At 45.4% G+C, this 15,835-nt stretch overlaps 1 protein-coding gene across 2 annotated transcripts in view; it reads left to right on the top strand.

The window, feature by feature from the left end:
- The window catches only part of LOC140075054 (acyl-coenzyme A synthetase ACSM3, mitochondrial-like), a 41,013-nt gene that overhangs the window by 3,735 nt on the left and 21,443 nt on the right, over positions 1 to 15,835 (top strand). For both annotated transcript variants that reach the window (XR_011849333.1, XM_072120528.1), the window contains exons 2-6: positions 9,455 to 9,663; positions 11,029 to 11,239; positions 11,881 to 12,085; positions 12,161 to 12,304; positions 12,594 to 12,750. Coding sequence is in view for 1 of the 2 variants with exons in the window: in XM_072120528.1 (XP_071976629.1) it covers positions 9,460 to 9,663; positions 11,029 to 11,239; positions 11,881 to 12,085; positions 12,161 to 12,304; positions 12,594 to 12,750 (921 nt within the window). In the remaining variant the exon portion in view is untranslated. The remainder of the gene's footprint in view (positions 1 to 9,454; positions 9,664 to 11,028; positions 11,240 to 11,880; positions 12,086 to 12,160; positions 12,305 to 12,593; positions 12,751 to 15,835) is intronic.

Raw genomic sequence — 15,835 nt, 5'->3', positions numbered from 1 at the left:
GAAACACCTGCCCACATGACTCAGGCTCCAGAAGTTGTATAGAGATAGATACCTCAAACAAGCAGATATATTCAAATACATGTTTTTGTTGTGTATAATGGGACCCACAGCAGCTGACATTAACATGATATGTGAAATCCTATTGACAGGTGCCTTTTAAAATACATTTGAAGTTACGTTTTACAGTAACAAAATATTGCAGCCTTTCAGTAGGATAGATTATTTATGAGAGATGGACACCTGGCACCAGCGCTGATCAGAGGAGAGCAGCCTCCAGCAGCTTTACTACACACAGAAGAAAGAAGAAAACAGCGCTGCCCATTGTGTAGTGGTGCTTAACCGTAACTGCAGGGGTCACATCCTCATTACTAACCTGTACTACAGAGAGGCTGATAATATTCTGCAGCTGGAAAACTCCATTTAACTTGACTTTAAATATATTTTAAGGTTTTGGAAGAGTATGTTGGATTTATGTATAATATATTTTTTTATTTATATGCATATTTATACAGATACCTACATATACATATACACATACAGTTATGCACTGATACAAATACATTTTATACTCATATATACAGACATTCACTCAGTTATATACATTATGTGCGTATAATAATATACATTATAATATGAGTTGTATACATTTTTAAACTCATATATACATGTATACACACATTTATACGTGCAAAATACACTAATATATACACATGTATAAAATCATATACACATACAATTATAGGCTCATATATAAACATGTATACTCATATACACCTTATACACACAATATACACTCATATAAACATCATACACACAATGAATAAACTCATATATACACATGATATACTCAAATATACGTTATACACTCATTACATACATTTTACACTGATACACACACATTATACACAATATATACATTATACACTCCTATATACAGATTATATACTCATATATACATTATACACACATTATATACTCATATATACATTATACACTCATTAAACACACATCATACACTTATACACTTTATACATACACATTATACAATCATACACATTAGATACTTATAAATACATTACACACTCATAGACACATTATACACTGCTATATACACCACATACACTGATTTATATACATCATGCACTCATATATACACATATCATATACATTTACATCCCCTGCACACTTACACTTGCATTCCCTGGAAGTAGAGTCCAGTGATCTTGTCACAGGCACTGTGCTGGTTACATCCCAGGAGACATTGTCCAGTCAGAGGGGCAGAAGTATAAGGCAGGTAGTAGTAGTCACTAGATCCTGCTCTACATGTGCCACCCAGCTCAGCAGCAGCCCCGGGCCCCAGGAGACCTGCTCCCAGGACCGGGGGTCTGCAGGCTACATAGATAAGAATGCAGCTGGGTGACAGGACAGGATGTTACCTGAGGTGTCTCCTGCTGCTGCCCTCCTCTGCCCCTCCCCCTCCCGGCATTTCTACACTAAGCAGCAGCTCAGCATAAAGTTCTGCAGCATGAAACATGTGCTGTGCAGACACATTGTCCATTCTATAGTTCGTGTGTCAGGTCGGATCCGGGCCCTCTGAGAGGCGGGCCCCGTAGCAGCTGCCAAGTCTGCTACCGCGGTAGTTACACCACTGTATACGAGAAGGGAGACAAGGGGCATCCCTGTCTAGTCCCTTTGGAGATTGAGATTGACAATGACAGTGCCCCATTTACTCCACAATATAGAGCCATAATTCTCTCCCTCATATGAGGGCCCAGGCCAATAGATTGTTAGGTGGCCTCCAGGAACCCCCAGTGTAAGCAATCAAACGCTTTCTCAGCATCTATGGATAATAGGCACATTGGTGTCCCGGATGTCTTTGCCCTCTCAATTAGTGAAATAGTCTTGATCGTATTATCTCTGGCTTCTCTCCCTGGAACAGAGCCCCCCTGTTCCCAGTGAATCAGGGATGGGAAAAATGGTTGATGTCATAGAGCCAGCAACTTAGAAAATATTTTGGTGTCCTCATTCAGGAGAGATATTGTTTGGAAATTACCACAATGCGCCTGGTCCTTCCCTGGCTTGGGAATCACTGTTATTTATGCCTGTAGGGCTTGGTTTGGGAAGTGGCAGCTTCCTGAAATGGAATTGAAGGCCTTAGACAGCAAGGATAGCAGGTCTGGTTTACATTTTTTATAGAATCTGGCTGTGAAACCATCTGATCCTGGGCTTTTACCAGATTTCAGGTTCTTAATAACTAACGCTACTTCCTCTTCCGAGAAGTCATCCTCTAAGAGGGAGGCCTCAGCGTTTGGAGTACTAGGTAATGCAATTGCCTCCAAGTAGCTCTCAGTTGCTGGAGTAGTCGGGGAGGGAGGACCAGGCTCACTTCCTCTATGTTGTATAAATCTGAGTAGAATTTAGAGAGTTCGTCCAGGATCTGGTATTCTTTATGGACCAATCCCTTTGTTGGTGAGTTTATGGAGAAGATGTGGGTGGTCGGGGTGCGTGGATGTATCGCTTTGGCCAACTAAGCCCTACACTTATCGTTGTATTCAAAAAAACCTTTTTGCATGCGTTCCCTCGCACATCAGTATTTCTGATCTAGGATGGAGAAGATTTCCTGTAGCAGGGAAGATATCTTAGCATTCAGGATACCAGAGGGAGTGGATTTATTAGCACACTCCTTATCTGCTAGGGAGAGCAGTGATGCTTTGAGCTTATGAGATCTTTCCCGTTTCAAACTGGACCAATGGTACATGAAAATGGTTTGTAATTTATGCTTAATGGAATCCCAAATGAGGCTAGGGGGGGGTGTCCATTAGGAGGGGGTCCTCCGAGACAGTTTGAATTGTTAACTTAACCTCTTCTGCACACAGAGGATCATCATTAAAGCGCCATGAGCTTTTCCGGCTTGGAAAAGGCGTCCCGTTCAGTGAGCCGAAGACAGGTGCATGGTCCGACCATAAAAAAGTGTCAATGGAGCATCTAGGCAAAATGTCAAGTAGCCTGTGTGAAAGAAATATGTAGTCAAGTCTATGTTATATGTTGTGTGCTAAAGAGTGATAGCTGTACTCACTGTAACATGCGCCACATTTCTACCAGGCGAAGAGCTCGAAGTTCAGTCTTCAACCTTCGGCATTTGGCAAAGGAGACAGAAGATCTACCCGTAGTATTGTCCAGATCTACATCCATCCCCATACTGAAATTGCCACCCAGGATAATGTCCAAGCCATCTGCCAAGTCTGCCAACATATGAAGGACTGAGACGCCAAAAGAGACCTGATTAGAGTTGGGGAAATATGCATTCAATGGTGAAAACAGCTCCTCTCATGTTAATTTTTAGGAACAAAAATCTACCCCCTGGGTCATGAACACACTCGTCCGAGCTTGATGCTCGTTTGAGCATTAGCGTACTCGAAACTGCTCGTTGCTCAGACGAATATTTCGCCAGCTCGAGAAAATGGCATCTCCCGCCGTTTTGATTTTTGGTGGCCAGAAACAGAGCCAATCACAAGCCAGGAGACTCTGCACTCCACCCAGCATGACGTGGTACCCTTACACGTTGATAGCAGTGGTTGGCTGGCCTGATCAGGTGACCCTGGAATAGACTAGTCCCTGCCCGCGCTGCTCGGATCATTCTCTGTCTGGATGCCGCTAGGGAGAGAGCTGCTGCTGGTCAGGGAAAGCGTTAGGGTGTTCTATTAGAATAGTGTTAGGCAGGAGTGAGTCTACAAGAACCCAACAGCCCTTGTTAGGGCTACAATTTTTTTTTTCTTTGATTGTGGCTGGGCTTAGTAGTGCACTAGTAGTGCAGCTAGTACCATATTGTGACGAATATGCAGGGAGACTTGCGAACGTTCTATTTTTTTCAAAACTTTAAGTCACAGGCACACCACAAAATCCAGTTGTGTGCTGTCAGTGTAGGTTAGAAACTAGCCACACAAGAACCCAACCGGCTTTCTTAGGGCTACAATAGCGTTATATATTTTATTTTTTTTTCTTTGCTTGTGGCTGGCCTTGCTGGCACTAGTAGTGCAGCTAGTACCATATTGTGACGAATTTGCAGGGAGACTTGCGAACATTCTATTTATCTCTTAGTGACACACATATCCATCTGAAACACCTAAGTGGGACAATGTATTAGGGGTTTGATTGAATTAGGGACAGTCTGCCTATTTTTTTTTTTCAAAACTGAAAGTCATCACAGGCACAGCACAAAATCCAGCTGCAGGAGTCAGATGCCGTGGTCCTGGTCGGGCTGAGACACCACCTGCTGATGAGGGAGCAGGGGAACGCCACAGAGCTATACTCCCTAGGTTCATGTCTCAAGTTACTGGGACTCGTGGTTGAGCACTGTTGAGGTCACAACAGTGCGAACAGGGGATGTCGTGGATTGCGGACAATGCTTCTAGCCATTTGTCCACCAGTCAGTCTTCCACGCAGTCCACCCATGTCACCGAAATCAGCACTCCTCCAGCTCCTCCACCTTAGCCTCCCTCCCCCCAGTCTGCCCCCTCCCAGGAAAATTTGGCATTTCAACCGGCATACTCTGAGGAACTGTTTTCTGGACCCTTCCCAGAGTCACAAACCACTTGTCCGGTTGCTGCTGAGCTCTTTCCCGATGCCCAGGTTTTCCACCGGTCACAGTCTGTGGGTGATGATGACATTATTGACGTAGTGGAAGAAGTGTGTAAAGAGGTGTCGGACGATGAGGAGACACGGTTGTCAGACAGTGGTGAAGTTGTTGTCAGGGCAGGAAGCCCGAGGGGGGAGCAGACTGAGGGATTGGAGGATGATGAGGTGACAGACCCAAGCTGGGTTGATAGGCCGGGTGAACACAGTGCTTCTGAGATGGAAACGAGTCCTCGACGAGAACAGGTTGGAAGAGGCAGTGGTGGGGCCAGACGGAGAGGCAGGGCCAGAGCAGGTGCATCAGCGCCAAATGTTTCACGTAGTGAAGCTCCCGTGGCAAGGGCTAGATTTTTGGAAGTCTGGAGGTTCTTTAAATAAACACCGGATGACCGACGGACTGTGGTGTGCAACCTGTGCCACACCAGGATCAGCAGGGGTTCCACCACTACCAGCTTAACCACCACCAGTATGCGCAGGCATATGAATGCTAAACACCCCACTCAATGGAACCAAGGCCGTTCACCTCCGGCCGGGCACACCACTGCTCCTTCCCCTGTGTCATCTGCTGCCTCTGCTAGTCAGCCCCCTGCCCAGGACCCCGGCCCAAACACCTCCCGTGCGAAAACCACACCTTCGCCTCCACGATCCTCCACAGCATCCACCAATGTCTCCATGCGTAGCGTTCAGTCTATACCCCAGATGCTGGAGCGCAAGAGGAAATACAGTGCAACCCACCCACACGCCCAAGCCTTCAACGTCCACATCTCCAAATTACTCAGCCTGGAGATGCTGGGCATGGCGCCATCAGTCGGTAGCTCTAGGCACAGCAGCAGTGCCGCCGCTAAGCGACAGCAGGCGGTGCTCAAACTGCTGAGCCTAGGCGATAAAAGGCACACCGCCCAAGAGCTATTACAGGGCATCACGGCACAGACTGATCTGTGGCTGGCACCGCTGAACCTGAAGCCAGGCATGGTTGTGTGTGACAACGGCCGTAACCTGGTGGCGGCTCTGCAACTCGGCAGACTGACACATGTGCCATGCCTGGCCCATGTGTTAAATCTCATAGTTCAGCGGTTCCTCAAGACATACCCCAATCTGTCTGATTTGCTCACGAAGGTGCGCCGCATCTGTGCGCATTTCAGAAAGTCCAGCACAGATGCTGCCACTCTCAGGGCAGCAAAGCGCCGCCTCCAACTGCCCGCTCACCGACTGTTGTGCGACGTGCCCACGAGGTGGAATTCAACATTAACCATGTTATCCAGAGTTTACCAGCAGCGCAGACTGCAGACTGCCAGATGTCAACTTCCACCAGAACTGGTAGTCAGGTCAGTCAGCTTCCTCAAGTCTACAATGAGGAGTGGACGTGGATGTCTGATATCTGTCAGGTGCTGAGTAACTTTGAGGAGTCAACACAGATGGTCACTGGTCATTGCCGCCATCATCAGCCTCACCATCCCGCTGCTTGGCCTGTTGAAAAACTCTCTGGTCAGCATGAAGTCGGAAGCTTTGCGCTCGTCACAAGAGACGGGGGAAGAAGATTCCCTTGTTGATAGCCAAAGCACCCTTAGGTCTGTTTCTCAGCTCATATCGGAGGAGGTGGAGGAGGATGAGAAGGAAGAGGAGGAGAATGTTGGCGAGACAGAAGAGGGGACCATTGCTCAGTCCTTCACTGTTCAGCGTGTATGGGCAGGAGAAGAGGAGTTGGAGGAGGAGGAAATGGACAGTAAGGCCAGTGAGGGGAGTGAATTCTTGCACATTGGGACTCTGGCGCATATGGCAGATTTCATGCTAGGCTGCCTATCCCGTGACCCTCACGTTCAAAGAATTTATTCCAGCACTGATTACTGGACCCACGGTACAAGCAAAATCTTTCCACTCTCATCCCTGGAGAGGAAAGGAAAGTGTGAGAATGCATGAATACCAGCAGGCCCTGGTGCACAAGCTGAAACAGTATTTCCCTTCTGACAGCGCTAGCGGCAGAGGGCATACTTCTGCGGGACAAGTAGCGAGGGAGAGTAGGCGAGCAGGCAGCTTGTCCAGCACTGGCAGGGGTACGCTTTACAAGGCCTTTGCCAGTTTTATGTCACCCCAGCAAGACACTGTCACCTGTCCCCAGTCTCAGCAGAGTACGGCTGATCTTTACAGAAAGATGGTGAGGGAGTACGTAGCTGACCATACCATCGTCCTAAATGATCACACAGCTCCCTACAACTACTGTGTTTCAAAGCTGGTCATGTGGCACGAACTGGTGCTGTACGCCTTGGAGGTTCTTGCCTGCCCTGCCGCTAGCATGTTGTCTGAGCGGGTTTTCAGTGCAGCTGGTGGCACCATCTCCGGTAAGCGTACATGCCTGTCGACTGACAGCGCTGGCAGGCTGACGCTTATCAAGATGAATAAAACCTGGATTTCTCAGGATTTCCATTCTCCACCAGGTGAAAGAAGCTCAACCTGAATAACCGCCATAACCAAGCCAATTACCTATAAGAACAGTACTACACTTAGAAAAGGTTCTTAGAAGTGCTGTTTGTAGCCCCCGCCTGCTTTGAAAATTATAATTTTTTCAAAGTAAACGCTTCTGGCCCCCAGGCCCATTTTTGGTGGGGAGGAGCCGAGAGGCAGGGGCTTGGACAGGAGAAAGCTCGCCTGGCAGCGGGCCGCCAGCTCCTTCCCAAGATCCAACTAACATAGTTTTAACTGCAGCAACTTTAATCTACTACTACTTTACTGCCTCCATACATCGTCCCCTTATCAAACGAGCTGTGTCAGGCAGAATTTTCTGGTGTTTCACCAGATACATAATGGAACTCGGCCCATCTGTCGCCGCCATGCTGGAGACCTGAAGTTTCAATAATAGCAGCGCAATGTGGATGCCTCATACTGTCGCTCTTAATCATGGAAGTCGTCTCCATGGTTGCCTCCAGATGTCGTCCCCTTATCAAACAAGCTGTGTCAGGCTCATTTTTCGGGTGTTTCACCAGATACGTTATGAAACTTGGTCACTATGTCGCCACCATGCTGTGTTATCGACTAAATATACCGTCAACCTTTTTTTTCACATAGGAAATCATTTCAGCGCTTCTTGCTCACCCCCTTTGGTTCCTCTCTGCCGCGTTAACCAGGCAAAATACTGATACATACAGTGCTACACGTTATCCTCGCCAAAAGGAATTTTTTTAATTGGTTTGAAGCCTGAGTCCATTTAGGGTATGTCACCATGCCACTCTCTACCCTGCCGCTGCTGCCGCTGCCTCTGTATGCCGTCTTCTATAGTGTCAGGGTCAATTACTGGATGTTTTAGATGCTATCTAGCCTCATTCGGTCTCACTCTGTCATCGCCATGCTGTATCCCATAATTTTGGCATAATGGTGCGACTAAGCAGCCTCAGAGGCATCCATGCATGCTGCCCCTGCTGTTTCCTGTCCATTTCCGTGGTGTTTCCATCCTTTTCTGAGGTTCCCAGGTGTTTGGCCAAGCTTCCCTGTGCAGAGCCTTGGTCCCCTTGAAAAAAGCTCGAGTCTCCCATTGACTTCAATGGGGCTCGTTATTCGAGACGAGCACTCTAGCATCGGGAAAAGTTTGTCTCGAATAACGAGCACCCGAGCATTTTAATGCTCGCTCATCTCTAACTGTAACACATCTAATCATGGAACCCAAACAATGTATACTTGCAGCATACATTGCAACTTGCAACAGCCAAGGTATAATAGTCCAGGTCCCTGGTTTTTCTAATGATGTGGGGTTCTCAGTGGTTGTGGGGAGGCCACTCGTCCACCTCAACCTCTTTGGCTCAGACGTTTCTGTGGCCTAGCCGGCAGTGGAGGGGCCATTCGAGGACCCACGGGAACCGGAAGTCTCGGACAGTGGGTGATCACTGGAGGCATGAAGCCCAAAGCAGCCAATATTTCTTGGACTTCAACTGGATGTCACAGCGTGTATCTTCTATCTGCGTGTGGGATATGAAGACAGAACGGGAAGCCCCAGGAGTATGGGATATTCCGCTGTCTTAATTCTCCAAGGAAGGGTTTGAGAGCCTTGCGTTTAAGTAGAGTCTGGAAGCAGCTGCAGATGCGTTCCCTGGTAGACTATGTTTATCGTCTCTCTGGCGGTGGACATGATGGCCTCTTTAATTTTTTTATTTATGAATTCTGCATATGATGTCTATGGGTGGATTCCTCCCCCTGTGAGTGCCACAGAACAGGGGAGTGCATGTTACTATGCATGTTCTCAGGCTGTGGAAAGATGGTGGGCTCATGTGTCCGAGCATGTTTCTGGTTGTGAGGCCCTGGTTGAGGACGTGGAAGCCCAGGAGAGGCCCATTGTCGGGGGGGGGGGGGGCAGTGAGAATGGGTGCCGGGAAGCGTCCATTTTCTGTGTCACCTCTTGAGGTGTGGGCTGCATATAGCCGGGCACTGCTGCGGAGATACAAGTATAATAGCAGGCTTGGTTTCTCCACACTGGGAGGGAGCAGCCACTGCCTGAACTGCGGTGTGTACCAGGGAGTCAGAGTCGGCTCTCACCTCTGCTGCCGCCGAGCCTGTTATCTTAGGCAGCTGGATTCCGGTGGCTGGAGCCTGCTCCCGTCTTCCGGGTTGGCAGTCTGAGTGCCCCAGCATGTTGGACGCCGGAGCAGTTTGAATTAACTTTACTGATATCACAAAAAACAAAATGACATATCCTTGGTAAGAATGTGTGGTACAGGCTTGCAGGGCATTTTTTTTACCGACATCCTTAATGATATGCTACTTTTAACAAAATAGAACACGCAGAAATTGTCTTCTCCTTTATCCTATCTATTGCAAAATCTAAATTCTTCTTTCACAGGGACCATGACATTTCTTCTTAAAGTCAAACACTTTACTACCCATATTACCCCAAGGGTCTGCACCAGATTCATCCACAATGAACAAAGGCTCTACACCCCACAGAACTTCTCAGATTATGAAGATATTAGGAGAAATTACAGACTGGATTTGCCAGAATACTTTAATTTTGCAAGTGAAGTTTTAGACAAGTGGAGGGCAGCTGAAAAGGTAATAATCTGTAACCAGACTGTTTGATATAATGATATATACACTCACCGGCCACTTTATTAGGTACACCATGCTAGTAACGGGTTGGACCCCCTTTTGCCTTCAGAACTGCCCCAATTCTTCGTGGCATAGATTCAACAAGATGCTGGAAGCATTCCTCAGAGATTTTGGTCCATATTGACATGATGACATCACACAGTTGCCGCAGATTTGTCGGCTGCACATCCATGATGCGAATCTCCCGTTCCACCACATCCCAAAGATGCTCTATTGAATTGAGATCTGGTGACTGTGGAGGCCATTTGAGTACAGTGAACTCATTGTCATGTTCAAGAAACCAGTCTGAGATGATTCCAGCTTTATGACATGGCGCATTATCCTGCTGAAAGTAGCCATCAGATGTTGGGTACATTGTGGTCATAAAGGGATGGACATGGTCAGCAACAATACTCAGGTAGGCTGTGGCGTTGCAACGATGCTCAATTGGTACCAAGGGGCCTAAAGAGCGCCAAGAAAATATTCCCCACACCATGACACCACCACCACCAGCCTGAACCGTTGATACAGGGCAGGATGGATCCATGCTTTCATGTTGTTGACACCAAATTCTGACCCTACCATCCGAATGTCGCAGCAGAAATCGAGACTCATCAGACCAGGCAACGTTTTTCCAATCTTCTACTTTCCAATTTCGATGAGCTTGTGCAAATTGTAGCCTCAGTTTCCTGTTCTTAGCTGAAAGGAGTGGCACCCGGTGTGGTCTTCTGTTGCTGTAGCCCATCTGCCTCAAAGTTCGACGTACTGTGCGTTCAGAGATGCTTTTCTGCCTACCTTGGTTGTAACGGGTGGCCAATTGAGTCACTGTTGCCTTTCTATCATCTCGAACCAGTCTGCCCATTCTCCTCTGACCTCTGGCATCAACAAGGCATTTCCGCCCACAGAACTGCCGCTCACTGGATGTTTTTTCTTTTTCGGACCATTCTCTGTAAACCCTAGAGATGGTTGTGCGTGAAAATCCCAGTAGATCAGCAGTTTCTGAAATACTCAGACCAGCCCTTCTGGCACCAACAACCATGCCACGTTCAAAGGCACTCAAATCACCTTTCTTCCCCATACTGATGCTCGGTTTGAACTGCAGGAGATTGTCTTGACCATGTCTACATGCCTAAATGCCCTGAGTTGCCGCCATGTGATTGGCTGATTAAAAATTAAGTGTTAACGAGCAGTTGGACAGGTGTACCTAATAAAGTGGCCGGTGAGTGTATAATGATGATATATATAATGATATATATATATATATATATATATATATATATATATATATATATATAAAATGAGATAATAACATTGATGGTGTTTCCCCAGGATAATAATAAGAAACCCAACCCTGCTCTGTGGTGGATAAATGGGGAAGGGAAGGAGGTGAAATGGAGCTTTGATGAGTTGGGATTTCACTCCCGGAAAGTGGCGAATGTTCTCTCTGATTCTTGTGATCTGAAACCAGGAGACAGAGTTATTGTGATTCTTCCTCGGATACCTGAGTGGTGGTTGATCAATATAGCATGTATTAGAGCAGGTAAGTAGACATAAAGGGAACTGGTAAAATAATGCAAATGTAAACCAACAGCCACATGACTTGGTAACTGGGCCACATAGTGAATGTTTTTCCATGTATTTCTGTGAAATAAAATAAAATTGTCCAACACCCTTTTCATTGTGCTGTATCAACTCAGTCAGGAAGGTCTTTAGTGGGACACCGCTGATGTGATATTGTTAACCTGAAAAAAGAGTTGCCACTTACCCTGGTAAAGTTACTTGGTATCCACAAGTTATGTGACCACACGGTAGCAGGACTTAGGACGTCCCATGTCCTGCTGGCTTCTGGCAGTGGTTGTGCACTTGTTACTGTTTGCACACCCCTCCATTATAACTATCATTGGTTGTAGGGGCTTGCCAAGAATGACTTCCAATGACTGATATAGGAGTGGTAATCACGGAGGGGACATGCAGAAAGTAACGACTGCACAGTTCCCTCCAACCGCCAGAAGCCAGCAGGACATGGAACGTCACTGGAAGCTACTGCATAACTTTTCGTTACATTTTTTTATAAGCGACCAACCCTTTTAAGTTAATACATTTATGGATGCAAGGTGTGAAAAGTTAAGTGGGTTTCTATCCAACCAGATCAATTCAACATTTCCAACATTTACTTCACAGGTTTAGTTATAATTCCTGGGACAACACAACTTACTGCAAAGGATATTCTATACAGGCTACAAAAATCAGAAGCAAAGTGCATCATCACTAGCCAAGAACTGTCCCCCGCTATAGACTCCATCTCCAACCAGGCTCCATTACTGAAAACCAAAATGACTGTGACTGGAACGAGAGAAGGATGGCTGAGCTTTCAGGAGCTGTATACGTATGTCCCATCATAATGTGATGATACAGTCAGTGATCATGATATGTAATAATAGTACATATACCTTTATTCTAGGACAGCTGATGACAACCACACATGTGTTAGGACAAGGAGTACAGACCCAATGGCTATTTACTTCACTAGCGGGACTACAGGTTTTCCAAAAATGGCAGAACACAGTCACTGCAGTCATGGGCTTGGTCTGACTATACCTGGAAAGTAAGTAACTATGGGTTGAGTTTATGATTTATTGCAATAGTTGCACTACAGCAATAGAGCTGTTAAGCCTCCAGCCCACATATACACCTGGAGCTGACCTGACAAATATTATGGATTTTCATACCCATGATTATATTTTCCTCCTAGTAGCCTCATATTGTGGCCTCAAAGAGAAATATTATAGCATTACCCATAAAATGTTAACGTCTTTGATGCCAGTATTAACTAAAAAACATTAAACTATAAAGAGAATTTCACAAATGGTTTTATGCTTTTATATTTTCTACAGGTACTGGCTGGATTTAACCCCTTCAGACATGATTTGGAATATATCAGACCCGGGTTGGGTAAAGTCTGCATGGAGTTATATTTTTTGCCCCTGGATACAAGGTTCATCAGTATTTGCTCACTACATGCCTCGATTTGACCCAACTGTGGTCTTGGAGGTAATAGATATGTAGTAAATATATATGTAAATATATATACACACACAGGCCGTAAAGTTTTAGAACTCTACCATCAAAATCAAGCATGATAAACCAGGGGCATTTACTCCAGATCCAGACACTGTGACTGATAATATTCTTATATCATAAGATCTCCTTTCTTCTAAAATCAACTAAAATATTGCTAATGAGCCTGAAGTGCTTTGAAAGGTGTTATCAGAGCTAATAGCGGGGCATTACCAGAGCCCCTTTGTGCTGTAGCTTCCCAGGATGTTACACTGTCTCCGCTCTCCCCTGCCCTCTTGGCACTCCTGGAGTATAACAGCGTGTGAAGCTTAAGCACAGAGGGGCTCTGGTAATGCCCCACTATTGGTGCGTGGGCTCCGCCATCCAGGCAGGGGATCATCGTTCTCCGTGACATCATCGGAGAGCATCAATCCACAGACATGAATACCTGGGGGCATATTTATCAGGGCTTCTGCACCACATCAGTGGCGTAGATGCCATGAAATTATTGCAAATGCTAGCTTATTGCTAGCACTTAAGATTATATAGCCCTCTCCGCCACTTTCACGCCAGTGGGGAGTGAAGGGAGGGGGGGCGCGGCCAGCCGAGGGGAGTTGCTCTCCCCACGGCTAGGCACTCGCTGCAGCTGGTGACTTTTGACATGGGCCTGGCGTAGAAATAAGCGTTGCGCAGGAACCTGACCGATACTGAAGGCTGAAGCCTCTTGATGTATAGTGCTGCGAAAATGCAATGGCGTGGCTAGCATACGCTGGTGCTATGATAAATCTCCCTCCTTGAGTCTATAAAAGAACTTGTCACTGCTTCAGGTGTAATTTAAACCCCTTCCAGACATTTGACGTAATATTACTGCATGTAGGGAGGTGCGTTCCCGCATTTTGCAGTACTATTATGTCAAGTTTCTGGCGCCAGCTCCTAAACGAAGTCCGTGCCAGAAGCTGTGGGCGTCGGCTGTATATTATAGCCGACACCCGCCTCTAACACCCGCAATTGGAGATTTCTCAGATCGCGGGTGTTAACCCCTTACACGCTGTGGCGTGTACGGTTATTTCACGTGAATTGGACCCACCCCCCAGTAAGCGCCGCGGTCAGAGCCCCGGGGTCTGCCAGTGCCCTGGGGCTTCCTGATCTTCTTCCCGGAGCCGAGTCCTGCCTCCTATCAGCATGCTCAGTGTGTTATATGAATGAAGGCTTGAACAAGCAATCAGAGCATCGCTTTTTCAAGCCAACCTGTTAAAAAGTTAAAAATTTATGTTAAAAACACTTAATAAAGTTTTTCTAATAAAAATAATTAATTAAATAAAATAAAAGTCCCCTGAACACAAACATTCCCTATACAGGTGGTCCCCTACTTAAGGACACCCGACTTACAGACAACCCATAGTTAAAGACGTACCCCTCTGCCCACTGTGACCTCTGGTGAAGCTCTCTGGATGCTATTACTATAGTCCCAGACTGCAATAATCAGCTGTAAGGTGTCTGTAATGAAGCTTTATTGATAATCTTTGGTCCAATTACAGCAAAAATTTTGAAACTGCAATTGTCACAGGGACAAAAGAAAAAAATTTGTCTAGAACTTTAATTATAAAATATACAGTTTCGACTTACATACAAATTCAACTTAAGAACAAACCTCCAGACCCTATCTTGTATGTACATGTCTAATAAAGTAAAAAAAAAACACTAAATCACAAAAAAACGCCCACATATTTGGTATCGTCGCGTCCGTAACAATCTGTACAATAACTCAGAAACATTATTGGACCTGCTTGGTGAACGTCGTAAAAACAAAACCCGAAAAACTTGCCAAAAATGTAAATATTTCATAAAAACCTTTAACAAAAATTGTTCCAAAAAGTGAACAAAAAAATTATGCGCGCCAAAATGGCACCAATGAAAAGGACAACTCAACACATAAAAAATAAGCCCTAATAAGCTCTGTCAACCAAAAATTATTAAAGTTGGCGATACAAAAACAAATGAGATTTTCTTTATATTAGTTTTTATCCAGTAAAATTGTAAAAATATATAAAAAACTATATAAATGAGGTATCACCGTAACAGTAGTGATCTATAGAATAAAGATATTATAGTATTTATAGAGTATGGTGTACCACCCCCAAAAGATACAAAAAGAAGGAAATTTACAATTTTCTTTTCCTCTATACATTCAAGAGTTAATAAAATCTCATCAATAAGCTACAGACCCACTAAAATGAAGTATTCTTAAAGTGCATCTCATGTTGCAAAAAATAAGCCGTTATAAGTCCAAATTGCCAAAAAAATAAAGATTGTATAGCCAATAAAAAGTGACAATGCATAATCTGCTTTGAAAGGCGCAGCTTCCCATCAATGCCCTGGCGTGCGCCCATACAGCAGGTTACCATCACATAGGGGTATTGGCATACTCGGGAGAAATTGGGTATCAAACTTTGTGGATCGTTTTGGTATTTTATTTATTTTTATTTATTTATTTGTACATTTTATGAAAGTATATATGAAGGGGGGGGGGGGGTTTGGTTGAAGGAAAAGTTGTGAGTGTATCACTTTAAAATGTAACTTTTATTTGTTCTTATAATAAAATAACCAAGACTTGTGTGCGTCTACATACACCATGAGGTTCCAGTGTGGTAATGCAAACCACACTTAATCATTGTCACCATTGCTATATACTGTAAGCCTGGGACAGTAGTACAGGAGGAGGTCCCCTTAGTTTGATCAGTCCTCCTGTAGTACAATGTCACGTCCCCCTAATAATTTTTATAAGAGGACAAGAGGAGACAGTGGTATATCGTTTGCATCATCCAGCGGCAGGTGCTAATAATCTGTGTTTCACCCCGGGTCACCCCGGCTTCTTCTAGAAAGTCTCTATACCAGCATCGGACACCAAATAGGATGTGATGCAGTCAAATATTTTTTAGAACGGTATGGAGACAAAAGTGCCATGAGACAAGAGTTCATATTGGAGGCACTATTCTTTGTCCTCCGGCGCAATTATTTCATTTTTGATGCCCGCTTTTTCCTCCAGACCCAGGGAACGGTGAAGGGCGCGGCTTGTGCG

Source organism: Engystomops pustulosus, chromosome 8, assembly GCF_040894005.1.
Source record: "Engystomops pustulosus chromosome 8, aEngPut4.maternal, whole genome shotgun sequence".
NCBI lineage: Eukaryota > Metazoa > Chordata > Amphibia > Anura > Leptodactylidae > Engystomops > Engystomops pustulosus.
Note: the sequence above shows the minus strand (reverse complement) of the source record. Positions and strands in the feature narration are given on the sequence as shown.